This window comes from Phasianus colchicus, chromosome 10, assembly GCF_987193195.1.
Source record: "Phasianus colchicus chromosome 10, bPhaCol1.hap1.1, whole genome shotgun sequence".
Lineage (NCBI taxonomy): Eukaryota > Metazoa > Chordata > Aves > Galliformes > Phasianidae > Phasianus > Phasianus colchicus.
In genome coordinates, this window is record NC_143445.1 from 319,580 (window position 1) to 347,502 (window position 27,923).

The 27,923-nt window shown below is 51.9% G+C and overlaps 1 protein-coding gene and 1 long non-coding RNA gene across 6 annotated transcripts; one reads left to right on the plus strand and one right to left on the minus strand.

The window, feature by feature from the left end:
* The first annotated feature begins 867 nt into the window (after positions 1-867).
* Positions 868-3,083, plus strand: LOC149916508 (uncharacterized). The gene is made up of 3 exons (XR_016469496.1): positions 868-1,004; positions 1,108-1,301; positions 2,993-3,083. It is a non-coding gene; the product is annotated as an uncharacterized LOC149916508 (long non-coding RNA).
* On the minus strand, positions 2,439-12,271 carry LOC149916509 (uncharacterized). 5 transcript variants are annotated; one of them, XM_090146944.1, is made up of 12 exons: positions 12,190-12,271; positions 11,213-11,341; positions 8,605-8,877; positions 8,056-8,521; positions 7,481-7,542; positions 6,773-6,926; positions 6,265-6,521; positions 5,860-5,930; positions 5,429-5,508; positions 5,195-5,306; positions 4,706-4,829; positions 3,339-4,132 (listed from the first exon to the last, which is right to left on the minus strand). In XM_090146944.1, exons 4-12 carry the CDS (start codon positions 8,132-8,134, stop codon positions 3,743-3,745), a joined length of 1,329 nt encoding a protein of 442 aa, XP_090003070.1. In that variant the 5' UTR covers positions 8,135-8,521; positions 8,605-8,877; positions 11,213-11,341; positions 12,190-12,271; the 3' UTR covers positions 3,339-3,742. The 5 variants fall into 5 exon arrangements, 4 of the variants coding, with proteins under 4 accessions (XP_090003071.1, XP_090003070.1, XP_090003069.1 ...); XM_090146945.1 differs by lacking the exons at positions 8,056-8,521; positions 8,605-8,877; positions 11,213-11,341; positions 12,190-12,271 and adding exons at positions 2,439-3,093; positions 3,203-3,328 and having other exon boundaries at positions 3,533-3,675; positions 3,995-4,132; positions 7,481-8,004; XM_090146943.1 differs by lacking the exons at positions 11,213-11,341; positions 12,190-12,271 and adding an exon at positions 9,251-9,474 and having other exon boundaries at positions 8,056-8,500; positions 8,605-9,109.
* Between the last annotated feature and the right edge of the window lie 15,652 nt (positions 12,272-27,923).

A 27,923-nucleotide genomic window follows, 5' to 3' on the forward strand; every position in this document is an offset into this window, starting at 1 on the left:
GTCAGGAAGGAGGGGGGCAAACTGAGGGGACTGGGGGATGGTAGGAGACTATGGTTCAGAATAGGGGAATTAGAGTGGGGGTATTTGGGGGGACAGGGAATTCTGGAGGTCAGGTAGAGGGGACTGGGGGGGGGATGAATCTGCGGGACAAAATGGGAAGACGTACGGGGGGGGGCGGGAAAGGGGATACAAGGGATCAGAGTGGGGGACTGAGGAAGGAACGGGATGGGAGGGGGCCAGGCATGGGACCCTGGGGGTCAGAATGGGGAACAGGGGCAGACACTGGTGGAGGAACAACTGGTGAGGGGTGGACGAGGACTCCATCGATGAGAATGGGGGAATTGGAGGTGGGGACAGGGGGGAGAGTGGAATCCCAGGGGTCAGACTGAGGGACTCCAGGGGTTGTAGGCGACCCGTGGTGGAGGTGGGGGGAAGGCAGTGAAATACCCTGGGTGGGGGACGGGGGGCACGGGGCCTGAAGCCTGAGTGGGGCTCGAAGGGCAGTGGGGGGCGAAGAAGACCGGGAGAGTGGGGGGACGGAGAGCCCTCAGGGATCTCCTGGGGAGGTGGGAGAGCGACTCGGGGGAGGGCAGAGCTCCAAGGATGGGATGCAACAGGCAGGCATCAAGATACTCCCCTCGATCCTCCTTCCAAGCGTCTCTCTATGCAATTATCTGGATATTTCCAACCATACAAACACCATAATCCTCAAAGGAAGAGGAGGGATTGATGTGGGGTGCTCTGTTCGGCAGCAGGGATTAGCACATCGGTTTAAGAACCAACGTGTGAGTTTAGCAAAAGGAACCCATGAGCGATAGTTCCGAAACTTTCCGTTTCAGCTTCAGGGGGAGAACAGCCTCGTTTCTCCTCCGGAACTTCGCACAGGGACACAAATGAACGCTTCTCCCTTCTGCCTCGATGACTGTGCCTCGCAAGAAGCCTCGATCGCCGAGGTTCGCTGCTTCGGAGCTGTTCCAGCCAGAACCGCAGCGACCGACCGCGAGGTACGGGGGTTTTCGCTCGGTCCCCTCACCCAGGGATCCCCGAGACAACAGAGCGGCCGGGCAGCTCTGGCGAGAGCGGTGGACGCGGCGGGGACGTCGCCAGGGCAACGGCTCTGCATCCGCGCCCCCGCCGAGAAGAAGCCTCTGGGAGGGCAGCCTCGCGTCGCTGCCCACCACAGACGGAGAGGAGGAGTCGGGCTGTGAGGATCAGGCGGGCTGTTTCAGCGAGGAGAAACCGTAAGCCGCCCGTACGCGGGACTACACCGCAAGGAGGGTTGCGATCGCTGTCGGTGAGCGGTAAGTGCGGGGGCTCCCGTTAACGAGCCGGCAACGGGGCGAGGGCAGAGCCAGCAGTACCGGCAGCGGGGCGGGGCTGATCAGTCACACCCCATTAGGCTATCGAGTAGTGTTAGTGTGCCCCCAGACGGACCCCTGGGGGACAGCGCTGGTGACCGGCCTCCGCCGGGATGTGGAGCCACTGACAACAACCCTCTGGCTTCCACCATCCAGCCAATTCTCTATCCACTCGAGAGGCTGCTCCTCAAATCCATCTCTCTCCAATTAGAGATAAGGATATGGGGCGGGACCATGTCAAAGGCATCACACAAGCCCAGGTGCATGACATCAGTTGCCCCTCCTTGGACCACCAGTGCCGGCACTCCCAATGTAGGCGGCCACCAGATGGCTCAGGCACGATCTGCCCTTGGTGAAGCTGTGCTGGCTGTCTTGGATCGCGTCCTCATCTTGCATGTGTCTGAGCATCTCTTCCAGGAGCATCCACTCCAAGATCTCCTTGCGCTCAGAGCTCTGCCTGGCAACCATCTGCCTTCCTTTCCCCTGTTCTGGATTTCCCTTCCAGCTGTGTTCCCCGTGAAAAGGCAAATGGTTTCTCACTGTACAGCTGTTCCAGTCAAGCTTAATGTGGCCTTCAGACTGCCAGCTCAAATCTTTGTCTCAGTGCTGTCAGAGAGAGAATGTAAATGTTCCCCTTGTGGACGGCAGTGTTGGTTTGAAACTCCCTGCCTACAGTTACAAGCAAATCCACCTTTGCAGAGCTCCTGGCAATACAGTTCCCAGCTGCAGGCAGGAGTGCTCACAAGCCCTCTGGGGAAAGGAGAGGCCTTTCAGAAGCCCTCATGTTCCCTATGCCCCTGCCTGCTCCTCGTCCCCACAGAGCTCCCCTGCGGTTCTCCCACGGAATTTCTGTTGCTGGGAGGGAGCTATGGGGATACGAGGGGACACATCAATTCTTCTGCACAGGAAGTGTGCACGGCCAGCAGAGATGGCTGCCGTCCTGGGAATCCGCTCTTGGAGAGCATGGGCCTACCGGGCCTTGGGAGCAGCTCTTGTTGCCACCCAAACTCCTCTCTCAAAGCACGGCTCCATCACATTAGTTGATGGCAACAGACACGACACCAGCAGACCGACTGGAAATAAGGCCAATTTATTTTTATTGGGAGTACTGCGTCCAGGGCTGGGGCCCCAGTACAAGAAAGACGCAGAGCTTTGGATCGAATCCAGAGGAGGGCCACTAAGATGATCAGAGGGCTGGAGCACCTCTCCTATTGAGAAAGGTGGAGGGAACTGGGCTTGCTTAGTTTGGTGAGGAGAAGGCTCCGGGGAGACCTCATTGTGGCCAATTCTTGAAGGGAGGATATAAAGTGGAGGGGGAACGGCCGTTGACGAGGCTGGATAGTGACAGGACAAGGGGGAATGGTTTTAAACTGTGGAAGGGGGGGCAGAATTTGGTTAGATGTTAGCAGTTCTTCCCGCGGAGGGTGGTGACGTGCTGGAACAGCTTGCCGAGAGGTGGGGGATGCCCCATCCCTGGAGGCGTTGTAGGCCAGGCTGGATATGGCTCTGGGCAGCCCGGTCTGGTGGTCGGCGACCCCGCACATAGCAGGTGGGTTGAAACTAGACGACCTTCAATGCCCTTTTCAACCTAGGCCATTCAATGAGTCTTTGATTCTACGATCTTCCATTCACAGGTGGAAATCTGGACAGCTTCCCAGCCCCCTTGCCGAGAGCTCCACCGCGGTCACCACCGTTGGCTGCACCTTCCCCTCTGGAGCGACGCGAGCATCGAGCACTACGGAGGTGAAAAGAACAGCGCACGGAGCGTTACGGGCTGAGCGCAGGCAAGTAGTGCAGGCTGGGCTCCAGCCCGGCTCTCAGGATCTGCTGCCTGTGGAGCTCACCAGGGGAGCTGCCGCTTCAGCTCCAGCTTCTGCCGGTTTCTTTCCGCTGTGCTGGCAAAAGCCTCTTGCTGATGGAGGTGCGGCTCCAACCTTTGGAGCACCTGAGCCACTCTTGGGGAAAGGAGGCTGCAGCAGGAGGAGAAAGTCATCCCTTGGGCTCTGCTGAGCCCCCCTGCCTCTCCCCTCACCCAGCCCAGCATCCCCGTGCTGCCGCGTGTCCCCACCCTTGCACCCCGCCAGAGTTTTTGGCCGGGCCGTGCCTGTCCCCGAGCTGCAGGGTCACAGCTGCCCGAGTGCCTCAGGCAGCCAGCAGAGCCCGCACACACTTACTCAGCATGCAGTGCCAGCTTGGTCGCTGTTCCCATTTTACTTCCCGGCAGAGGATCCACATCCTTCCTCCACCTCCTCTCCACTTGCTGTCCCCTGGGCTGGGCTGGAGGATGCGGAGCACGCATGCTCTGCCTGGCCATCAGCTGCCAAAGAGGAGACGCTGTCAGCAAAGTGGCTGGGAGCACGGGGCTGTTTCTCAGAAGCCCTCTGTCAAGGGCCCTGCAGCAGGCCCCGGCAAGCAGGAGACTTGGCCCTGCCAGCCCACGGCTGCCCGCCGCCCTTCCCTTCTCCGTGCAGGGCTCTCCCTGCGAGGTGCCAAGCTCTCCTCCCCAGGAGGAGCAGGCCAGCCCCTGCCATGCTGCACGGCGCCTGTCCCACTCCCCACCCCCTCAGTCCTGCTGAGCTCGCAGCCTGGCTCTGAGGATGGCGGCTGTTGCCAGCAGGCTCGATCCCTGACAGTGCCTGGGGTGGACGCTGGTCCGCCCCTACGCTCCAGCCTTCCCACACCGCCCTTTCTGCCCGTGCTTGCTCTACTTGCTGCTGGTGCATGGGCCACGTGCGGTCTACTTCTTTCCACAATGCAGACACTTCCCGGAGCTCCTGCAGAGACACAGCAGCATACAGGATCAGCCTCAGCCCCTGGGACTTTCCTTCAGCTCCACGCTCCTGCTCCTCGCCTCTGGCAGCCAGTCAGCACTGTTTTGTCCCTGAAAGACCAGGGGCCCTAAAGGCAGGACGGGATCCGCAACTTGTAGCAAACGTGGCTCAGAGGTCGTATTCCACTCTCATGGCCCCTGCTCAAAATCAGAGTGCTGTGGCAGGTGGCAGGCCAGGAGGCGAGAAAAGATAGGGAAGGTGTGCAGCACCCTCCATCTACTGAAGAGGAGCTGAAGGAGCGGGTAGAAATGTGAAATGATGGCACCCCAAGGGCTGTGCTCCAGGTCACTGCACACACAGAGGCTTTTGCTTCCCTCCCTGTGGAAGCACTCAAGGCCAGGCTGGGTCAGGCTTAGAGCAACCTGGTCTAGAGACAGGTGTCCCTGCCTACAGCAGGGGATTGGAACTAGGTGGTCTGAGTGGCCCCTTCCAACCCAAACTTCTCTATGATTCTACCATTCTGTCATTTGTGCAGTCTCAAGCAGCACAGTCCCCGTAGCAAGGCAGGGCCGGTACCTGCAGCACCCTCTTAGACTCCTCTGTGGCAGGGAGTGCAGTGCTGGTCTGGGCAGGAGTAGATGCTTCCTTCTGTCCCGCTTTCTTCGTCCCGCGGGAGCTGCCTGCACATGGCGGGAGCGCGCTGCAAACAGACACAAGAGGAGTCTGCAGGAGCCCAGGGCACCTCGGTCTCCCCCCGTGCTCCCACAGCCGTAAAGATGGGCTCCGGTGCAGTGCGGAGAGACCCCTGAAGGGAGAAGAGCTTCTGCCATCAATGGGGATCAGCATTCAGCTCCCCCAGGGATCGGGGGCCAGGGTGGAACATGAAGCTGGTGTGTCTGCCTCGAGCAATTGTGCCGCGTGCTTGCCATCCCTGGAGAGAACGGCTCCCACTGGGACACGTGTGTCAGGAGCCTTTCTGGGTGCTGAGAGCTGGCAGCTCCAAAGGGGAGGCTACTCCTACACGAGCACACGCATCTCCTTCTTCTTTTCGCCCAAGGCTCTCACCTGGCAGAAGGCTCCTTCGCCACGTCTTTCTGCCTTGAGCTTGGCTTGCGCTGCAGCAGCATGGAGGGGGGAAGTGTCTTCCGCCTCTGCAGCAGCCTGCTGGCAGAGCCCCCTGGAACCAAGACAGAAAGAAGTTCTTCAGAGCAGCCCCACGGACACAGCATGTGAACCTGGATCCAGCCACCCGGCACGGGACAGGGCCCACCTCCCTACAGCTGGGACCCGTTCCCTCACCTCTACTCATCTTCCGCTCTACTGCAGCTTTCTTTTCCGCGGCAACCTCTGCTCTGCTCTTTTCCACAGTGAGCTGAAACCTGGAAACAAAGAGTGACAACCCTTGAAGAAGGATGACCTCCTACCCATGCAGCTGTTGGCGGTATTTATCTATGTGCTATGCAAAGCGTGGCATCCTTTTCCTTCCTGGCCATGCCAAACCAGCACACGTAGCCCAAATTCCTCTGCACGTGCAGTCCATTCTCTCTGATGAGAATCGGGACAGCTTGGGCACCAGTAACACAACCATGATTCCCAGGAGCCAGACTTTCCAGGATTTCTACCCAACTGGATGCCGAGCACGGAGACCCAGCAGGGCACGTCTCAGAGGAGGAGGTGGGAAATAAGCCTGTCTCCTGGCCAGCTAAGTGCTGCAGAGGAAATGCGCTCACCTCGGGAACACCCGGATCCCATGGGCGGTGGTCTCTGGCCCGAAGTCAGCAGAATCTTCTGTCCAAAATCTCTGCAAAGGGACACAGACCTGCTGGAGGCTTGCCAAGGCCATTTTTTCATGGCTCTTCTTGACAGGAAGCAAGCCTGGCTCCCATGCCAAGAGAAAGCTGCTCTCCACCAAAGCCTCTTCCGTGAACATCAGAGCTTTGTTCTGCTCTGAAGGAGCAGGATGGCCAAATAGAGAGGCTGTGCAAGAGCACTGCCAGGCTTTCTGCAGGGGCAGAGATCCAGGAAATCTCTTTGCCAGTGGAGAAAGCCGTGGGGACAAGCATTGGACTGGCGTGCCACATCCAGGCTGGCCAGCAGTGATCTGATGGCGCACCCTCAAAACCTCCTCAACTTACAGTGCGGAACAGAGAAAGGACGGTGGCATTGCTTTCCAGCGTTGCAATGCAGCTGCAGAAGAACCTCATGAGGAGGAAGTCGTCTTGGCACGTCATAACGCCGATGTTCTTAAAGACAAATGAGACGGGCTCCCTGTTCCTCAGGAGGTGACAGTATAAGAGCACGCTCTCTCGCACGCAGCGCAGCACCACGTTCAGCGGGACGCCGGAGGCTCGCGAGAGCTGCCGGTAGTTGAGCGACTCAATCTTGACATCGTCTGCAAGGAGAAGGCACAGCCTCACTGCCACAGCAAGCCACATTCCCATGCAACATGATCGTGACCAAATCCCATAGAAAAGGTCTTTCGGAGAAACAGCTCTTGAGCTGTGGTTCCTTCGGGACGAACTCACGCTGTACCCCGAGCTTTGCAGACAATTCTCTGCTGCTCCCGGCCATTTCCAGAGAGCAGGGATAACACACCCAGCCAGACGTGGGACAGGAAGGGGAAGGTGGCTGCTGCCTTCTCACCAGGGATGATGTCATTGGGTGACTGGAGGTCCTGCAGCCACAGCACCCCGATGTCCAGCTGGAAGACAGGCCTTAGCACCGAAACTGCCTCTTCTTTGCTGTGGAATTGCTCTCGGACCCCAGCAAAGACCCCGAGCCCCGGAACCAGGACTCCCTGCACGGGGAAAAGACAGAAAGGCTGACGAGTGTGTACTTTAGGGGCGGCAAAAGCCACAAACATCAAGAGCATGGGGTCACTGCTCTCCGCCCTCCCCACTCCTGATGGACAGCAGGGTGAGATGGGGCTCTCCGGAAAGCTTTGGAAAAATCTGTGAACCCTGCAAGACAGTCACCTTCGCATAGTGTTTCCCAACATCCTTTGGCTAGAGAAGAGCCCGGGCATTTACAGCACAGGGCTTAAGCCTGGGACTTATTCCCAAGGACATCCTTGGCATAGGGCCAGAAAAAATCCCCCACCCATTTCTCCCTTGGCTCTCCCCGTTCTGATCACAGGGCAGAGCAAAGCCCCTGCGTGTGCCAAACGTTTGCTCAGGGCAGCTCTGGCCTTGGGTTTCCCTCCCAGTTGGCCAACAGGCTGCTCTGGGCACCCGGCTTGGGCTCAGCGTGCTGCTCAGTGTGGTGCTCAGGGAGGGACTGCTCTGTGAGGCCCACACTCTTGGCGGGACTGAACCTCTCTCCAGGGCAAGGGCCACCAGCATACCAGCCCACCTTGTCCAGCTTCATCTGTTCCAGGATGTAATCAGACACGGCATCCCAGACCGCCACAATCTCTGCAAAGGAAAGAAAAGACATGTCATGCTCCAGGACAGCCTCTTCACAACTGCTTGGCAAGCTCCTCACACAGACAGTGATGGATACAGGCACACGCACACACCCCAGAAAAGCACCGCCATGGCTAGCGGAGCTGGGCTTTGCTCTGATTTCAGCCTTATTCAGGGCCCCGAGGGGAAACGGGGACATAGGAAACCTGTGGGACACAGGATGCCTTTCCTCCCAGAGCAGGAACCTACGGAAACACCTGTAGGTGTGTTCTCCCAGGGAAACCTGGTCTTGGACTGCCCTATCACAGGGGACTGAGCATGCCTAAAGGAACCTGGGGGCTCTGGGCAGCTCTACTATTGGGACCTGGCTGCCACGTGGTCCCCAGAAGAGCTGGACCCTTGGGCAGGGCTCTTGCAGCAGCCCCCAGCCATGCCCAGCCAAGCACAGAGAGCAGGAGCTGAGGTTTTGGACAGCTAACAGCCCCGTGCGATGCCTTGGGAAGGGAGTCCGGAAAGCCTTACCTTTGGTAGAGAGTTCCAGCAGCGTTGGGAACGTGTAGACCAGCTCCGAGCTGAGGCTCACAGTCCAACAGCCTTCCATGTCGCTGGCCGACAGCCCTCAGCTCAGAACTAAGGATGCCCTCCACAAACAAGGCTCCTCAACCAACCAACAATTCTCCGCAAAGTGCCCCTGCTCCTCCACGTGTCAACAAAGGTCACCCAGTGCAGCCTTGCTGCCCCTGAGCCAACTCCTGACCGCAGAAGGACAGAGCCCCTGAGCAGTGCTGCAGCAGCGCCCAGGCCTTGCAGGGAAGTGCTGGCACTGATGCTGCCCTGTGGAAGATCTCCTTGTGATGCAGCGCATCGCATTGTGACATCAGCCCGGGTCACCTGGAGCTCTGTTGGGTCACTGGCACGGAGAGGAGATCTCCTCTTCCAGGAGGAGTTCCAGTTAACTTACTGAATTCTGTTATGAAAGAACGCAAGCCTAACTTTAATGGCTTAGTAAGAGAAGTTGTTTCACGTCTGCTTAATAAACAAAAACCTGTGTGTTCACAGGCACACACACACCTCACAAGGTTGAAATATCATTATTGACAGTCACCGTGGTTTACTCGGCAAATGGCACGAAAACTTGCCACGTGTCATACAGGCTGAAGCTGGTGAGCTGCTGGCGACGCACAACGATGATGACACTGCATCACGGCTGTGCCACGCTGATGTCACATGTGGTCTCCTCTGGTGGTGGCACAGAGTTCACCACCGTGTGTGTCCCCGTCCTCATGGCAGACAATGATGGGCACCAGAGGGCTCCAGTGTCACTGAGTCCGGCTGTAGGCAGGCCTGGAGGGGTGACAAAGGACAGCAAGAGGCTCAGAGACAGCACGGTGACAACGCGGGGCCACCAGTGCCTACCTCTGTGTGGTGATCACAGCACAGGGAATAATGTCATCCAAGGGATGGTGACACACGAGTGATGGCGACACCGGATGACGGTAACAACAGTGACAGCCAGGGATGGGGACACTGCATCATGGCTGTTCCACATCGAGGTCACCCTGTGTCACGGTGTTACCTGAAGACAGTGACACTCGATGACACCCAATGGCATCCAGTGAAGGTGATACCCAACGACGGTGACACCACCAACCCCATGTCACACCCCACGTGTCCCCCAACTGTCCCCAGCCCCCCTCCCTGTACCCCTCCTCGTCACCTCTTCAATGAGGATGGCACCGCGCTGCAGTTGTGCCACCATGGCAGGGGGGACAGCTTGGGACAGTCATGGACAGCCAGGGTGACAGCGACACCAGGCTCCAGGAGCTGTAGGACGCTGATGGGGCTCTCGAGGTAGACGGGTTGGTACGGCCCCAGATTCCATGGTTACAGTGACAGTGTGGACTTTGGGACAGGCGGTTGTCCCGGTGCTGGCATCCGGTGCTGGGATCGGGGGGGGGGGGGGGGCAGACAGGTGGACCCTGGGGGTCAAAACGGGGGAGGCACAGAGGGGAGGGGTGGGCACCTTCGGCCCAGGGAGCCGAGCGCGTTCCACCGCCGCCTCCTCCTCTCCCTCCCTCCCTCCGCCGCTCGGGCGCGTAGCGCTTCCCCACGCCGCTCTTCCTTCCCTCCACCCCCTGCCGCTCCTCCCTTTTCTCCCCCCGGCCCCCTCCGGGCCCCGTCCTCCCTCCCCACCGGCTCCGCTCCCTCCCCCGGCTCCCGGGGGTCTAGCCGAGCTGCCCTCCCACTTCACCGCCCCTACCCGGCACCGCGCCCCTTTCCCCGGGCCGTGCCGGGGATTACGCGCAAATCGCCTCGGCCTTAACCCTGTTTGCGGCCGCTCGGGCTGTCGGGGAGCTCCCGGGGTGTGCGGACGGCCCTTCTCCGTTGCCCCGGACCGGACCGGCGAACCCCGGCCCTCATCGAGCGACCTTCGAGCTCGGCGCCCCCTAGACTCGCAGGAGGGGCCCGAGGGGGTGAGAGCATAAAGGGCAGCCCTACTGAGCAGCCCCTTGCCCCCGCTGGGGGATCTGGGCTCAGCAGCTGGTCCCGCGTATAGGGCGAGCACTGCGATGTAGTCCTTCGAGGCATGGGTCGGGACGCGATCCATGGCTGGGACGTGGGCTGGGACATGGGCCCTGCGTTAAATGCAGAGCAGAGATGGACACCGTGTGCATCCGTTCATGGGGGCACCACGCCTTAAGGAGCAGCACATTTCTCTGCCCTCCACCAAGCCTTTTATTGACACACTGAGTGTTTACTTGGAGGCTTCTCAGTTTACGAGTTACCAGCATACCCTTGAACCAGCATACCAGCCAACGTCTCATGGCTCTTCAAGTGGAGCTCATGTCTCCTACAAACTCAACCCTTTCACTGATTGTTTTTTTCCTCTTGCTGTACAACAGCAGGGTATGTGAAAGAGCAGAATTTCAGAGGAGATAGGAAACAAAGCTCCATCACCACGTGAAGCCACGCTGTTCTTTTCTCCAGCATTGCTGTGTTGCTTTCGTTCCAGCCTGCCCTTTTGAGTTCACAGCTGCCAGGTTTGATCACAGAAAGTAATCACTGGGTTGTCTACTTGGTAAGTGCAAACATCAGGAAAGCAGTTGGAATTCACAAGAATAGAAGAAAGGAAATTGCATTGCTAATATTTAAAGATATAGTCATTTTCTTTGTGGTTTTAGGCTTTCATACAGAGCATTAGGATACTGCAAACTGAGGGTAGTTTGCAAGAAGTAGCAATTTTTGCCTCTCCTGCCCTCCCTCTCAGTAAAAAGGTGAAGTACCTTCTGTATTTTACTAAGCCTACTAAGTTAAAGTGGTGCACCACTAACTCAAGCCCAAAGAAGTGCTGCAGTGGTATAGCTCATCGGGAGACTGAAACTGCTGCAGCTCTTCCAGCAATAGAAAAAAAGAACTATTTTTGTTGACCGTGAGTTTATGAGCGGTCTGTTGTTGAATTGCTTTTGTTGAAGGGTTGTAACCTCAGAAGGGAGCAAGCCAGATGACTGACAGCAGGTTACTTTTTTGATGATGGTGAGCATGGTGGCATGTGGTTGTCTGAGGATGTTTGGTCTCCTTCCCTTTACCCCCAGGTGAGAGATACTGCTAAGGAATACCATCCTACAAAAGCCTGTAGACTAAGAATTGGTGTCAGAGTCATATTAGCTCCCCTACTTACCACGTGATGCACTGGATAATCACACGACTGCTGTTCTGTATCCTTTGACATCATCCAGCCTCTGTAGCCATGGCCATGCTTTGTGGCAGAAGTGGTCTGGTATTAAATATTTGTCATCCTTGCACCCTGCTGAACCACAAAAGCCAAAAACAAGAAACAAGACTCTTATTTAAGCTACTTCTTCAGCTCCAGCCCTCTACATATTCTACTACCTTAAAGTTCAAACCGGTTCTTGGTGTCCCTTTTGCCCCATTTTTTATTTCATATGCCTTAAATCTTACAGCTGTGACTAGATAGATAGACAATTTTGTTCACCTCATTTCATCCCCTGGAGTTCAAAACTTAGTTTCCATTAGTGGAAAGCTAGTATAGGCCCCTGAAGACTACAACAACCTACTTAAGCTTAAGGTATGTTTCAAGGTCGTGTTGGATAAGGAGGAAAGAAATCAGCTCCTACTAGCTAATGAAAACTGCAATGTCATTTCAGATCAGGCCTGCCAGTTTGGGCTCCAAGATGCCAAATTTGTTTTTTCACTTCTTTTTGTTCAGGGGATAGATTCAAACCTGCTGACAAGCCTGCCCTTAGTGATTTCCCCTCATGTGAGCTTTGCTCACCCTATCTGAGAGCCCCATTTTACAGAGACCAAGGTCTGTGCACTGCTTGACAGAACTAACTGAAAATCACAGGCCAAGTACTCCTCTAAAAAAATGTAATTCTGTCAAAGCAGACATGGAATTTGAGGACAGGTGTCAAAACCACAGGATTATTTATTTATTTGTTTGTTTATTTTTAGGGGCATGCTGCTGTGTTTGCAGAGGGGCAAGAGAACTGAAGGCAAGGGAACTTAAGTTGAGGAGGTGCTGCCCACTAAAATAAACCATGGCACCTGTCCCCTGAAGGAAGGGGGTGGTGGTCTGGGAGGAAACCTTCCAGAGGTCTACGGTTGAACCAGATGATATTCATGGCCTTTTCCTACCTTAACGATTCTGTGAGTCCATAATTCAGAGAGCAATCTTCACAGCTGGCCTGGGAGCAGGAAGTGAGCATATAGCTGGTCTTCCAAACTGCATCAAAACATCTCCATGAGGGGAGATGGAGTTTGTTTCATTTCATCCTGGTTTTTTGACTTCGTTCCAAGTTGTGTTTTTGTGTGTTGTTTTTATTTTCTTTTCCTTCAAGTTTTTCCACTTAGTCTAGACGTTTGGGTTTGAATTTCTCAGTAGTCCGCTGTATACGCTGCGTTCAAAGATGTCTCATATCCTTCTGTCTCTTCTGTTCCCTGCCCTTAATGACTCAGTGAGAACTGGATCAACAGAGTGAATGCTTCATTATTGACTTTTTTTTTTTTTTTTAAACATGAAACGCATTGAAAATAGTAACACATGCCTGCCTTCTCTAAGCAAAATATTTTGGCTGTGTTGGACACGCTGAAACATACAGATTTTGAATTCAATGCAAATGTTTTGTTTAGACATTGACAACAAAACCCCCATCTCTTGAAGTACTTCCATTCTTCATGGAAAACAAACAAACAAACAAAACAACAAAAAAGCCTTTCCATTGAAGAACTTGCCATTTTCTTTCCCTAAATTGAGGCAGGAAGACCTTAAAACAATGATTTTTCTTCATATTTTTTTTTCCAGCATTGCCTTCAGCATGTACCATATAAAGAATATATGCTAATGTTCATCAACTGATGCTAGCATCAAATTTCCTTCTTTTCTTGGCACATAATACGCACGCCTACTTTGAGTAAATTCTTCAAGGAAATGTTGCTCATTCTCCTCATAGTAGATATGCCAGTTGGATTCTTTTCTGTTAAGTAATTTTGGATGACATCCAAAGGTAAGGTTTGATCAACGGGGTAACTGGGTAGTTCCTGCCAGACAGATAGGTGGTAACAACACACAGGAAATGGATTACAAGCAGAGAAAAAAGCACTTAGTTTTCAACCCTTCAGATAGAGCCAAAGTAACACAATGGGTTAAGGAACACATTTAAAACTAAAGGTATGTTTTATTATTGGCCAAATCCTGATACCTGTCTTGAAGCCCGCTCCTTTCTCTTTGTGAGGGCATTCAGACAAAATGCTGTAGAAGTTCTGGATTTCTCCCACTTCACAGTGTCTGTTGCTTGGGAATATTTCGTGCAAGGAACCTGAAAAAATGCTTTCGCCCACACTTTCTTCACAGGCTTTTTCCACCTTGTGCTTTTTCTTGTCGTTATTATTCCTCTTGTTACTGTAATTGCTGCTTCTGTATGTATCTGTACAAGACAGGATGCTTTTAAACAGTTCCCCACTGTTTTCAGTGTCACAAGGTGGAAGTTATTAATGCAGCTGGCAGGAATGTGTCTGTTGCCTTAGGGAAGGGCTGCAGGAAGCAAGAAATTGCAGTGAGAAGAAAGCCCTGCCCTCAGAAAAGAATTTTAGTGAAGGACCAGCAGAGGTATGGAGGGACAACCCACCTGCCACTTCATTGCCTTCTTCTTGTTTTACTTCCCCTTCTCAGTATTTTTTCTCAGATGTTAGCATCTCCTACTTTCTTTGTTGTTCTACTGACTTGATTCGGAGATATCTAGCAGGAGGTTGATGTGTTTCTCATTCAGTATTGTCAGGGCATTAGGAAAAGTATTAACAGCAGGTTGTGTGTTTATGGCCTCAAGTTGTGCCAGGAAGATTCAGATTGGACATTAGGAAAAATTTCTTCTTCAAAGGTGTGGCTAGATGCTGAAATGGGCTGCCCAAAGAGATGGTGGAGTCACCTTCCCAGGAGGTGTTCAGAAAACATTTAGATGTCGTACTGAGGGACATGGTTTAGTGGGGAAATATTGGTGGTAGGTGGATGGTTGGACTGGATGATCTTGAAGATCTTTTCCAACCTTGGTGATTTGATGATTTGATGATGATGAAGAGGACTACAGTGATCAGAATGGGGGAACTGGAAGGGGGAAAAAGGGGAGGGGAGGCGCAACCCCGGGGGTCACACAGAGCGACGGGGGAGGTTGTGGGCGACCAGTGGCGGGGGGAGGGGAGGAGGGCAGTGAAATACACGGGGCGGGGGAGGCGGGGAGACACAGGGCAGCTGCCCCCGCCGAGCGGAAGCCCCGAGCGCCACAGAGACCTCGCGGGGCCAACGCAGAGCGGCACGTGGCCCCCAGCCCCCTTAACCCCGGCCCCGCCCCGGTGCCCCCCCCGAACACCCACCTGTAGAAGCTGAGGCGGCGCTCGGAGCCCCGGGGTGCGCCGCCCCACTTCCGCACGGCCGCCTCCTCCTCGGGTCGCGGGGCTGGTGACGTCACCCAGCGGGGACGGCGCGGCGCACGCGCTGAGGCGCTGTCGCCATGGGGACGCCATCACGCATGCGCTGTCGCCGGGGGGGCGGCTTTACGCGCTGCAATGAGGGAGGGCGCGCCGTCTCCACGGCATCAGATGGAAAACGGCGCTTGGAGACTGCAGCTGCGGGGCAGCAGCTCAGCACAGCGCTGCCGATGACTGGAGCCGAGCGAGAAGCGGACTCCGCTGGGCCGGACTCCGTGCCGGGCTCGAACGCGCCTCGATCCGCGCGATCGCTCCCTCTCTTCCGGGGCTGCCCGGCTCAGCCAGGAGCCGCTCCCGGACACCGGGCGGGTCCCGCCTCTCGCGGTCAGCCGCCGCTTCTCGCAGCCCGGCAGCGCCTCGCCGCAACGACGGAGGACGGCTCGGTTCCCCCTCCGAGGACAGCCGGATTCTGACGGGGGACGGACGGGGCCGGCGGCGGTGCCCCCGCGCCGCCTTCCCCCGACCGCGCGGCGTCCCCGAGGGCGGCGGCGGGGCAGCGGAGCGGCGGAGCGCCGCTTTCCCCGCACGGAGCCCCGCGGCTCCTCCATCCCGCCGGCGCCATCGGCATCACCATGGCGGCGGCCCCGCGTCCGCAGCCGCCATTGGCGGAGAGCCCGCGCTCGGCCCCGCCTCCTCCGCTCTGCCATTGGTCGGTGCGCCGAACGGGGCGGGCGCTCCGCGCGGGGTCCTTTCTGTCCGCGGGCGCGCCGTCATTGCGACATCACCGCGCGCGTTCCCATGGCCCCAGCCCGGCTGCCCTCGTGATGCCTGCCGTCGTGCGCCCGCTCCGCTTCCGGGGCCTCGGCTGCGGGAGGAGCGCGGGGACGTGGGGGACCTCAGCGAGGCCGGGCCCGCCCCGCCCCGCTCCGCCCCGCCCCGCTCCGTGCGGGCCTTGCTGGAGAGCGGCGAGCGCGGGCTGGCGGCCGCCGGCAGGTGGGGGAGCGGGGCGTCCGGGCGGGCGGCGCGGCCCGGCGGTGGCGTGGGGAACCCGCTGGAGACGAGCGGCTCCGGGGCACCTTGGCGTCCCGCTGCAGGCGGCGGTCGCGGTGCCGGCCCGAGGCCGGCGCTGTGCGGGGCGGGGCTGAGCGCGGGGCGATCAGCTGCTGCTGCTGATGCTCGGCCGGCTTCTCGGCCGCCTGCGCAGGGCGCTGCTGGCTCGCGTTCAGCCGAGCGTCGGCCCGCAGCTCCGGATCCTTTTCCTCCACGCGGCCTTCCGGCCGCTCTGCCCCAAGCCCGCAGCGATGCCTGGGGTCGTTGTGACCAAAGTGCGGGACCCGGCGTGTGGTGGTGTCGAACCTCGTGCCGTTGGCATCAGCCGTCGATCGGCCTGACCGGAGCCCTCTGCAGGGTCTTTGGAATCCTTAGGCAGATTATAGGCGGATGGCGTAGCTGAGGGGCGATGGGAGACAGGGAGGGGAGCATCCTGCCGTGCCACCGGCAGCCCGGGGACCACGTGCTGTGGGTGCCGGCACGAAGCTCCTCCATCCGTCAGCACGGGAGCTGCGGTTCTGGCTGCAGCGGCAGGAACTCAGCGCAGCCCTGCAGAGAGCGGTCCGGCAGCACGAGAAGAAGATGACGGCCGTGGAGTGCGAGAGCCTCAGCAGCGTCTGCAGCCCGCGAGGAGCTGAGCGGGGCTGGGAAGAGGAAGCTGTGGGAGTCCTGGGGAGGGACTCCCAGAATAGCAGCGTGAGTGGCAGGATCAGCTGCCACTGCAGGATCTGGTGATGGAGGGAGAGGTGGAATGGGGAAACTGGGGAGTTGTGGGGAGCTTCTATAGTAAAGGAAGTCTAGGGGCAGAGAGTGGGGGATGGGGGGAAAGCAGAGGTTCTGACACAGTGCCTGTTCAACAGCTCCCCTCTGTGTCCCTTCCCAGGGAGAAACCACAATTTGGGCCTGAATGACACTGGGCACACAGCTTCCTTCTTAGCTTGACGTCAAGACACCTTGCTGACACAGATCTTCTGTAAGAGATGCAAGGTTAGTTTGGAAATCCATGAGCTTCTCTAAGGTCATGCGTTACATCAAAGATCTAAAGGTAATCACAGAATCATAGAATAGCCTGGGTTGAAAAGGACCACAATGACCATCTAGTTTGAACCCCCTGCCATGTGCAGGGACACCGTCCACCAGACCAGGCTGCCCTGAGCCACGTCCAGCCTGGCCTCGAATGCCCCAAAGGATGGGGCATCCACGTCCTCTATGGGCTACCTTTTAAAATGCCTCACCACCGTCTGAATGCAAAACTTCCCCCTGATATCTAAACTAAATCTCCCCTGTCTCAATTTAAAACCATTCCCCATTATCCTGTCATTATCCACCCTCGTAAACATCTGTTCCCCCTCCAGTTTATACAGTTTATACGTTTCCTTCAAGTCCTGGGAGGTCTCCCGGAGCCTTCTCTTCTCCAAGCTGAACAAGCCCCGGTCCCTCGTTGCACCAAGAATGCCTCGGCGGCTGCATTTCCCTCGTCCCCCACCAGGGGGGACTTCACTGCACTTCAATGCACTTCAGTGCATTTTTTTTGTAACTTTTGGGTTGAAATGTTAAAGACAGTAAAAGGAATGTTATTTTAGTGATCTAAAAGTACAAAACAATAGTTGTAATTCTTATTTTCAGGATAGCTGGGCTAATCAGAATCTAGTTGCTCTTCAAGCTTAGTGTTGCTTATGTTGAGCTGTTTCAAGCTTTTACAGATGTTTAAATGAGAGCAGCTAATGACACCCAGTGTTCCCGAAGAACATAAAGACGACTTGCCACTCAGGAGTAGTGGTTTAACACAAAGCTTTTGAATGGCGTGGTCTTCCTTACAGCTGCAGTTCTAAGATGACCGTGTGTTAAGATAAGCTGCATCAAGCAGCTCTTTCATCCGGTTGCTGAAGACTAACAAAGACTAAATTTGTCAGAGGACAGCACCTAGCATTTAAAGAAGAGGTATATGTAGTTGTACCGTTTCCCTCCAGACTCCCTTGACTGTGCAGTCCAGCACCATAATGGATAGACCTTTATTCTTTGGAAGCCAGGTGCAAGGTGTTGTGTACACATCTCTGCTTGGATAAATAAAGGAGGATTACATTTGGGAGTTCTGCAAATTTGCAGGTGGATCCTAAATTTGTCAGCGATGAAGGGCAGGTGATTGAAATATGCTGACATCCCTGCAGACAATAAATGCCATGACATGATTAGCAATAGTATTGCAGTCAGGATAGAGCAAGAACATACACCAGGCAAGAGTTGTGTGTTGAGTGGATGTACAGATGTTCAGCTGGATGTTTACTAAAAATGCGTATGTGACTCTTCATTGCTGGATTTCCAATGCTCAGATGTTCAGGATTAGGGAAGCAGCAAAACAAAACCATATTTGTAGAGGGTGGAGCAGATGTAAAGAAATATTTTCATTTTTAATATCATGAAGACATTTGTAATTAGATGACACAAGATTCAATTGGAAACCCAAATCAGACTTGCCATCATTCTCCTTTTATTTCATTTTAAATAAAACAGGAAAGCTATTGAGATACATTTGAGAAATTACCGTCAATAAAATCATTGCTTGAAAACTTTGTTTCTCCTTCCTCTTCAGCTGTTTTGTTTCCACTGCAGTCATGATTGAAGGAGATGGTAAGCAGTTCTCTAGCTGTTTTCTTAGCTTAGTTACGTTTTGATGAAAGTTCTTTCTAAAAGTGGAAGGAAGGTCCTTTGTTGAATCCCTCACTGCTCCCATTAGACCGCAAAGAGGTCTCTCTATCAGACATCAGGATAGATGTGATTAGTCAGAGGCCAAATGGGTAGAAGACCTTACAGCAGCTGTTTTGTGATGATGGAAGATCAAACAGGAGCTAAAGAGAAACCTTTTAGTAATAACCAAAGGCCAGAGTTGCTGGGAGATGCAGAGGAGGCTTCCTGCCCCACCGGCTTTAAAAACGGACACATACCGCTGTGAGGGTGACCACATAGGCATCTCCCCAAATGAACTTAGGGATCCATGACCCAGATTTGTAAAATATTTAGATACTGAACAATTTAGGTGGGCTTTGTGAGGGATTACTTTTTATTAAGTGCCTAGCTTCTATTGTTTCAGTTTGGTTCCTGGAGATATTCACCTATCTGTCACAGGCACCTGTCTTTTGAAAACAGAGACTGATGATAATTGCACAAAACCAGGAAGGGATTGTACCTGGAAAGATCTGTCCTGCAAAGGCATAAGTGCAAGTGTCTTAATTTTGAGGAAGAGAGATTGTTTGGTGGGCTTTTTGGACTGTCATCAATGATGAAATGCCCTAAGGCAAATCATTTCACGTGCGTCATGCCATGTTATTTTGTCCCTAGCTCTACAGCTCCCTCACCTAACACTGTAATACACGTCTTAGCCTCACCTAGGCCAAATCCATTCTCAAAGCGGGAGGAAGCCTCTGGTATACAAAAGGAGCCATAAAGTAGCTCGTAGTCATGTGGGTCATGTAGTCATATAGGGTGAAACCTACGTTCCAGAAATGCGCTTTCCCCACACTTGGGGACTGGGCTGGACCTCGGCGGCTGCATTTCCCTCGTCCCCCCACCAGGGGGCGCTGCTCCCCATCCAGCTCAGCACGCACCCTGCGCTCACTTCCAGGGGGCGTTCTCAGCAGCGTGCGCCCTTTGCACCGGGCAGCCCGGGCTGCCCTTTACTGACGTGCTGCTCGGCCGCGTTCACAACGTGTGCTCCAGTCAGCCCGCAGGCTGTCGGCTTTTCAGCGTCTATTACACAGCCCAGTGCCGGAGCTGGTGTGCGCTAAAGGCACCTGCAGCTGCCGGGACAGCCTGAAGAAAAGCCTCGGGAGGGGTTTGCACGACCCCAGGTGAGCCGTCAGCCCGACGCTAAGCGCACAGAAGGGAACGCTGGAAGGGCCGCTAGAGGCAGATGTTGCCTGCTGGGTCCCCGAAGGGAAACTGCGGGCTGCCGGGGAGAGAGAGGGGAGTGGAAATTCCCCCGTTGGAGGCTTCCCATTCAGACACTCCAAAGGAGGAGTTGAAAGCTGCCATCAATCCATGCGTGCAGAGCTGTGGAGCGGGATCATCTCGTGTCTGCCGTGGCCCAGAGGGAGAAACGCACTCCCGGCTGGGCTGCGTTACACAGAGCCAACCGGGCAGCAGAGCACGCTGAACTCCTCTGCTCACTTCCTCACTGTTCCAGCTCCAACCCCTTCCTGTGCCTCTCGGAGCCCAAGCCGGGCTGCAACACGCCTGGCAACCGCTGCTCCCCTCGTTGCAGCCCGTCTGGCCCAGCAAACCTGCCGTGCTGGGCAGGAGCTGGGGCCGGGACCGGGCTCCCGCCTGGGCTACAGCAGCGCCGGTTCCGCCCCGCCCGGTGCCGCTCCCCGCTGCCCTCCCGCCGCTGCTGGCAGGGGGCAGGAAGCGTGCGCTCCTCTGCACGAGGCACGAAGGGCTCCTACCTTGGGTGCGGAGCAGGCTGCTCCCACCTCTGGTGCAGGCAACCGGGCTCCTGGGAGTCGCTCCTGGGAGAGCAGAGGATGCCGAGTGCCCGCAGCCCGGAGCTGGCCGCAGGACGGCCTTGCTGCACCTCCTGCCGCCGCGGTGCTGCCCGGATGGCTTCCAGCCAGGCTCTGGCCGCTTCGGCACAGCCTCAGGTGCCGGGCAGCAATTCCCACAGCGAGCACGCCCCGAGCCGGCTGCCAGGCCGTGGGCAGTTTCACAGCTCGTTCTCGTGGCACATCTGCACCCGTGGGAGAGAGGGGAGGATGGGGGCTGTGTTTTGTCACGCTAATGAAGCGTCGCTCTCTGCTCCGTCCCTTTGCTTCCTTTGCTGGGGACATTCGCACATCCTTGCGGTCGCACATCCCCACGTTGCTGTCCTGGCGCTCCTTTAACTCCTCTCACCCGTGAGCAGGTCCCAGAAGAGGCAATCTCCGGCTGCCCTGCTCTCGAGGGCAGCATCTCCCTGCAGCTGGCTCACTTCCTCACTGAGCGCTGCCCATGGCACTCATGGCACGTTTCTCCTCACTGAGCAAGTGACTTCTATTGCTAACAACTTCCTATCCTGCTTTCTCAATTCGGTCTTCTCTGCAAGGCATGAGCATGGTTAAGCTCTCTGTGTACGAGGGCCAGCTCTGCTGTTCACTTATGTAGATCTACTGACTTTAAGGTCACCCAGAAGGAACCGCCCTCGGGGTAACCGGGGGTTTGTGTCTGGAGAAGACTGCTTCCTTTTCTATTGCATTTTCTCTGGGGCAAAAGTGGCTCCAAGTTTCACTTGGCAATGTTTAAACTCTACGCATCTTTCTGCAGGGGATGTTCCTCTGAACTTTGCCGTGATCACAGCCGCATCTCTTTCCTTTGTGCTGGTAACCCAGCTGCACGCATGACCAAAATTATTTCCTCCGCTCACATCAAAGTCTTCTAGAAAGCAATGGTTTTGTAACAAAAGGGCTAGTATCGCTATGGCAGAGGAGGTCAACACATCCTCTTCTGACTCTGCTCTTGAGAAGAAAAACAAAAATAATAAAAAACAAACAAACAAACAAACAAACAAAAAAATAAGGAAGCTAACAAAGAGGCCCACCCTAGTCTAGTCTGGGACATGGTTCACCAGATTCTTCCAAGTGTTCTCACTTCTGTCTCACTCAAGGCTAAACAGAACTTCCATATGTGTGGAAGAACACAGATCATGGCCTGAACAGGATGACTTGTGGAAAATCAAACTCCATAAGCACAAAGTGGTTATAAAGCAGGTATATTTTGAGGATATTCTCAGGCACCACAGGTTTGTGATCTGCAACAGCAATGTGTATCCCATACAAGTACATTTGTTATGCATCAGTGGATGCATAATCAAAGTCAGATTTTAAAAAAATCTATTTTACATGCATACATATCCCACCAAAATGTTCAGTTGCATACTCAAACATTTTTCAATTACACTTGAACACTTTTTTAAATCATTCAGCATTTCCTTTAGAAGAGTATGTATTGCTAGTTCATTTTTAAAAGATTTTTTAAGGTTTTTTGATGGAATACTGTATAATCAATGAATGTACAGATGTTATAACAGAATCACTGAATGGCCAGGGTTGGAAGGGACCTCAAGGATTGTGGATCGCCAACAACTGCACATGCAGGGCCACCAACCTCCCCATTTAATGCTAGACCAGGCTACCCAGGGCGTCATAAAATCTGGCCTTGAACACATTCAGAGATGGGGCATCCACAACCCCTCTAGGCAGCTGTTCCAACACCTCACCACTCTCTCTGTAAAGAACTTCCCCCTGACATCCAACTTAAATCTTCCCTCCCTCAACTTCAAACCATTTCCCCTCGTCCTGCCATTATCTACCCTTTCAAAGAGTTGACTCCCCTCCTCTTTGTAGACTCTCTTTAGGTACCGGAATGCTGCAGTGAGGTCACCCTGCAGCCTTCTTTTCTCCAGGCTGAATGTCACGGAATTAACTAGATCAGTTTATGCCCGTGACAGGGGGCAGTAGGCCCCTGCCCTCCCCACCCCCCACCTGGGCCCACAAAATGGGAAGGAAGGGGGAAAAGGAAAAAAACAGCGGCAACAATCTATGGAGGTAAACTTATTTTACTAACTATGATATCGGAATACAAAATAATACAATATAATACAATATAATTGAAATTGAGACTAATAAATCAAATAAGATATGAGAGAGAGTTCCCGAGACCGAGTCAAACCTGAAAAAGCTTGGAACGGCTAGGAAAGCACCCTCCAGCACCCACTGCCAGGCAGTAAGAGACCGCCCCCCCGGAAGGGTCAGATCCCGTGACTTCCGTAATGTATAGGGATAGGTACGTAGAATTAGAGCATTAACACTTTAATTCCAGTACATGATGTTTTGATGTGGAATATTGAAAATCAAATAAGCAAAAACCAAAACCGTGACACTGAACAAGCCCAACTCCCTCAGCCTGTCCTCACAGGGGACGTGTTCCATCCCTCTGATCATCTTTGTGGCCCTCCTTCAGAAAAATTGATTTAGAAATACTAATTTTTTTTTTTATGGGACACTTGGACTTTGTTTATCTTTTAGAAAGTCACAATAAATTAAATAAGATTTAAATACATTCCCTTAAATATTTTCTTTGCTCTGAAAGTAATGCTTCCCATTTATCAAATTGTATCATCATAATCTTATATAAGATAGTTTCCATTTAAATAGAATAAGTTCTAAGCTACAGAAGATTATTTTTCAATGTAGTCACCATGACTAGCTATGCATTTTTGGTGGTGATTGAAGAAGGGCTTGTATGCTGCGCGTATTGTTTAAAAAAAAAAAAAAAAAAAAAAAGCCTGGAGCAGCAGATTTGATCCACTATTACTGTCACCACTGCTGAAACACACCACCTAACACACTATGCTAACACTGACTGTTAAATCTCTGTGAATGTTCATCAAGTATTGAAGAATGTCAATGGATGCTGTTTTTTCCACATGGAGGAATTCAGTTATATCTTTGTTTCATGTGCACTTCTGTGTCAGATATAATTTTCACAGACTGCCACTATGCTGCCATCATGGCAACAAAATCTAGTGGGATATTGGTGGGAACGTTCAATCTCTACTGTTATACTACTGATGTCTACCTCTGATATCATGGGCCAACAAAATAAAATAGAAGGCATTGCTTTCAGAGCAGCCTTTGCATGAGAAATCTATAAATCTTTCCTTTTCACATAAGTGCTTATGTAACTTCTAGATTAGAACCTCAAACTTTTAGAAGAATGTATGTAATTAGCAAGTTCTGAAAATAAATATTTTTTTTTACATTATTAATTGTTTTCAGCATTTATTTTTCCGAACAGAACTTCATATTTCTGTATTGGTTGCTGGAAAAAGAATTATTGCTTAATTCCTTGCATGGTAACATCTCTATTTTTCTTTTTCAGAAACTTGAAGTAGTGGATTTTTAATTCTTTCAATATAAACATGTTCTTACTTCCTTTCTTCCTTCGTTTTCTCTCTCCTTGTTTTCTTTATTTCTCATGGTACATAGTTGCCCTTTTGGTTCTAAGTATATTGAACAACTTGAGAGAATAACTTTATAAAACTATAGCTATAAGAAAGTTCTTTGTTACCTAAAAGATCGCATCCCTGGATGTGTTTAAAAACCATTTGGATGTGCTGCTCAGATACATGATTTAGCAGAGGCTTGTTAGGGTAGTAAGGTTAGGTCGTTGGACTCAATGATCTTGATCTTCCAACCTGAGTGATTCTATGATTCTATTTGTTTAGCCACAGCTGGCATTTATGTAGCATGCTTTTATTTACGGATGCTCTTGCTTAGTGATGCATGTATAAGTGTGTCTGTCCCCCCATCACTTTACCCCTGTGTACATTCTCTTCAGGTAGAGAGAAAAGCGGTGATTCTGTTTCCTATGAAGACTAAATTGCAAACAATCATACAGACTGTTACTGAACTAAAGAAAACTGAGTTAGTTGTGTTGTTTTTGGTGACATCAGTGTTGCCATGGTACCAGAGGATCTCAACGCACCCCTTTTGCTTGGGTACTTCTTATATTTTTTTCTATGCCTTGTATAGATGCAGAAAATTGTACCATTGAACTGTCCACTGGACTAATGGGGTAAGTGGGACAGCTGTCCCTTCACCGCTGCTTCATAGCTTCTCTTCTTTGACTCGTTTTCTGAGGAAAGCCTCTGAACGGAATACAACTTGCAAGCATTGGTTGTTGGTTCTGTAGGTTAGATTCAGTGAAGCTTACTTATATCTGGTTAATCTGGGGAGGATTGAGATCCTCTGTATCTCTGTCACCTGTTCCACGTTTGAGCACCCTCACAGTGAGAGCCTTTTCATTCTACTAAGTGTCACCCTGGGTAGGGACACATTTCACTAGATGAGGTAAAAGGAGCAGTCCTTGAGAGCAGCCCTGCAGAGAAGGACCTGGGCGTCCTGATGGATGATAAACTTAACATGAGCCAGCAGTGCTCTTGCAGCTCAGAAAGCAAATGGTATACAGGGCTCCATCAGAAAAGGGGTGGTCAGCAGGGACAGGGAGGTGATTGTCCCTCTCCACTCTGCTCTTGTGGGGACCCATCTGGAGTACTGTGTCCAGATCTGGAGCCTCCAGTACAAGAAAGACAGAACTGATGGAGAGGGTCCAGAGGACGACCACAGAGATGATCATGGGACTGGAGCACCTTCCCTACCAAGATAGTCTGAGGGAGCTGGGCTTCTTCAGTCTGGAGAAAAGAAGGCTGCAGGGTGACCTCACTGCAGCCTTTCAGTACCTAAAGGGAGCCTACAAACTGGAGGGGAGTCATTTCCTTGAAAGAGTAGACAACAGCAGGACAAGGGAAAATGGGTTTAAGTTGAGAGAGGGAAGATTTAGGTTGGATGTCAGGGGGAAGTTCTTTACAGAGAGAGTGGTGAGGTGCTGGAACAGCTGCCAAGAGAGGTTGTGGATGCCCCATCCCTGGAGGTGTTCAAGGCCAGATTGGATGGGGCCCTGGGCAGCCTGGTCTAGCATTAAATGTGGAGGTTGGTGGCTGTGCACATGGCAGGGGGGTTGGAGATTCATGATCCTTGAGGTCCCTTCCAACCCTGGCCACCTGTGATTCTGCAATTTTTCTGGGAGGCAATTAAAGTTAACGTAAATACAGTTTTGCAGCTTACTGCTGTGCTTTCTGGAAACTTTTGCCTGTGTAGCTGTGCTCATCAGAGGTCATATTTCACTGCAGTCTGGCTGACATAAATAAGCCAGAAAGGTAGGTAGTATATATCTCAAGTGAAGCAGCAAATGACAAATTCACCAAGAAGTTTAAAAAATCGCTGCACTGCCCAATAACTCAGTGTATTCTTCTATGTTTTAAATACATGAGAAGACAATGCATTCCTGGAGCATGCCTGAAAATCAGTAAAGATGTGCAAGTTGACAACACATTCTAGCAAATCACACTGCCATGGCTTAATACAGTATTTTCCTACAAATGATCTTTACTGCTTTTTTGCTGAAGGTTATTGATCCTTCTGAGAATTTTCACCAGCTTCAGTGGGTCCAGTGCTTCATAGTATAGCTTAAAAAAAAACAAACAGGACCTTCTCCCTGCCTATCTTCAAGCTCTGTTTCCTTGTAGGAAGGTTACTGAACCTCATGTGGCCTGTAGCTTCCCATACAGTAATCTTTTTTTGCTGCAGATTTTTAAGAGTGATCCTTATTCCCCTAGCATTAAAAACAGCATCTTTCTTTCACACAGCCACTTGATTGTGTTCTTAAAATGAGATAATGACAATTTCCACTCTTGAAGATATTCAAAGCTCTGGATACTTGAAGCTCTGGATGTACTTATGGGCAACCTGCTCTAGCTGATTCTGCTTGAGCTGGGGGATGGACGAGATGACCTCTAGAAGTCCTTCCAATCTCAACAATTTTGCAAGTTTCTGAAGATGAAATTATAGCTGAGGCAAATACAGTTCTCCCAGTCCCCTACCAATCCTTTCCAACAAGTTTCTAATAATAATATATTGTTGATCTTCATTTTGATTTTACTTTCATGTTATCTCACACAAAGTGGGGGGACATAGGACAGGAAGTAAAAAAGAACAACATAAAAGGAATGATGAATATTTTCACAAAATTAAATTATGTGGCCTGCCATATCTGAAGAAAAAGAAGGATATAAGTTATTTTGAGAATTGCGGTTTAACTTGTCACGTAGCTAAACATCACACAGCCATTCACTCTCTCCAGACTCCCCCTTTCCATCCCAGATGGAATGAGGGAGAGAATTGGGGAAAAAAAAAAAAAAAAAAAAACAGGAATTGCAGGTCGAGATAAAAACTATACACTAAGAAAGAAGAGGAAAATGGGAAGAAATGCAACTATAAATATATAAATGCATACTTTATACAGCCACAGTGCAATTACTCTCTACCTACTGACCAATCCACAGCAATAAATACAACTCCCTGCTGACCTGTGGCCTGCCAGCAATGCAAGTTCTTACCCCATACCAACCAATGCCCAGCAACCCTCAAGGGGTGTCTGTCCCATGTCCTGGCCTTCATCAATACTAGAGCACTTCTCCACCAGTCCAAGTCAATCTACATCCCCATCCCCCTTCAAACTTAGTTTACAGGTCTTTGGATGAGCCCTGCTAATTCCTGTTCCAGAACCCTTTTGCTACTGTGAAATAAACCTTTTCCATGTATTACTGTCAGGTCTGGTGTCTTATAAAACCAGCCATGATCAAAGAACTCAAAGCCCTGCCTATAGCATCAGTCTTGTAGCCAGGCATTTATGGACTGGATCCTTCTATTCCATCCCATGTCATCACCTGAAAACGAAGGGAGGGAAGAGAAAATAACTTGTGCCCCAGACCCTTTCACCAACTGTCCCAAGGCCTTGAAGACTTTCTTCATTCCCCTCAGACTGTGGGATGCAGTTTCCTCCCCATCTGTGGAAGATCAGCAGAGGGTAGTAGTCATGACCTTCTGCATGTCATATTTTATAGAATAACCCTTGGCCTAATTCTGGCCACCTGTCCTGGCTCCACCCTCCCCTTGCAGTCATGCGTATAGTGGTGACTTCTTTTTCCCACTAAGTGGCCTGTCCTGGCTTGGCCATGGACATGCTCCCATGACTAAGCAAAAGCCAAGACATCTTTATTTCAGCTGAAACCAGAACAAGTGTTAAAAAGGACACAAAAGCATAAAAAAAAAAAAAAAAAAAAAAAAATTACCTAAATTTAAATTTAGAAAAAGTTTGGCTTTCTTGAGTTCCAAGGTGATATAGTCTCCTTGTTGTCCTTCTCCATGGAAAATTACACCTTCACTTTCAGAGGTCTTAAATTTCAGAGAGATGACATCTTTCAATGTTTTCATTTTCTTGTTCCTGAATCTGTATGGTAGCACTACGTGGCCATCAAAATTGATAACATCAGCCCCTAATGAAGAAAAAAAAAACCAAAAAACATAACATTGTTTATGAGCGATTATATATTCCAGTAGCTATTGGAAAAAAACAGATACGTTGTATGTAGATTGTATCTGAACAGAATAAAAACTTGTGCAAGTGCAGTATGCATTGCAAATATATTTTCTATTGACCAAGGATTATTCCTATAAAAAGTAGGAACGAGGAAGGGCATAAGTTTAATTCATAGGATGTAAAAAAGCAGCATCAGGAAAACAAATACTGCCACAGTACTAATTTTATTCTGACTTTTCTTAAATGTATTTGCTTTCCTATGCATTTTCTTAACTAGTTGACAACTTCTGAGTTATCATTAATTACTCATATTATGCCTCCTAAAATCAAATATATGCATCTGTGAAGACTGTAATCACTAAGACATGAAACTAAAAAAATTGTGTAGGAGTTTTAAAATATTTTTCCTTGCCTTGTTCAGTTGTATATATAGA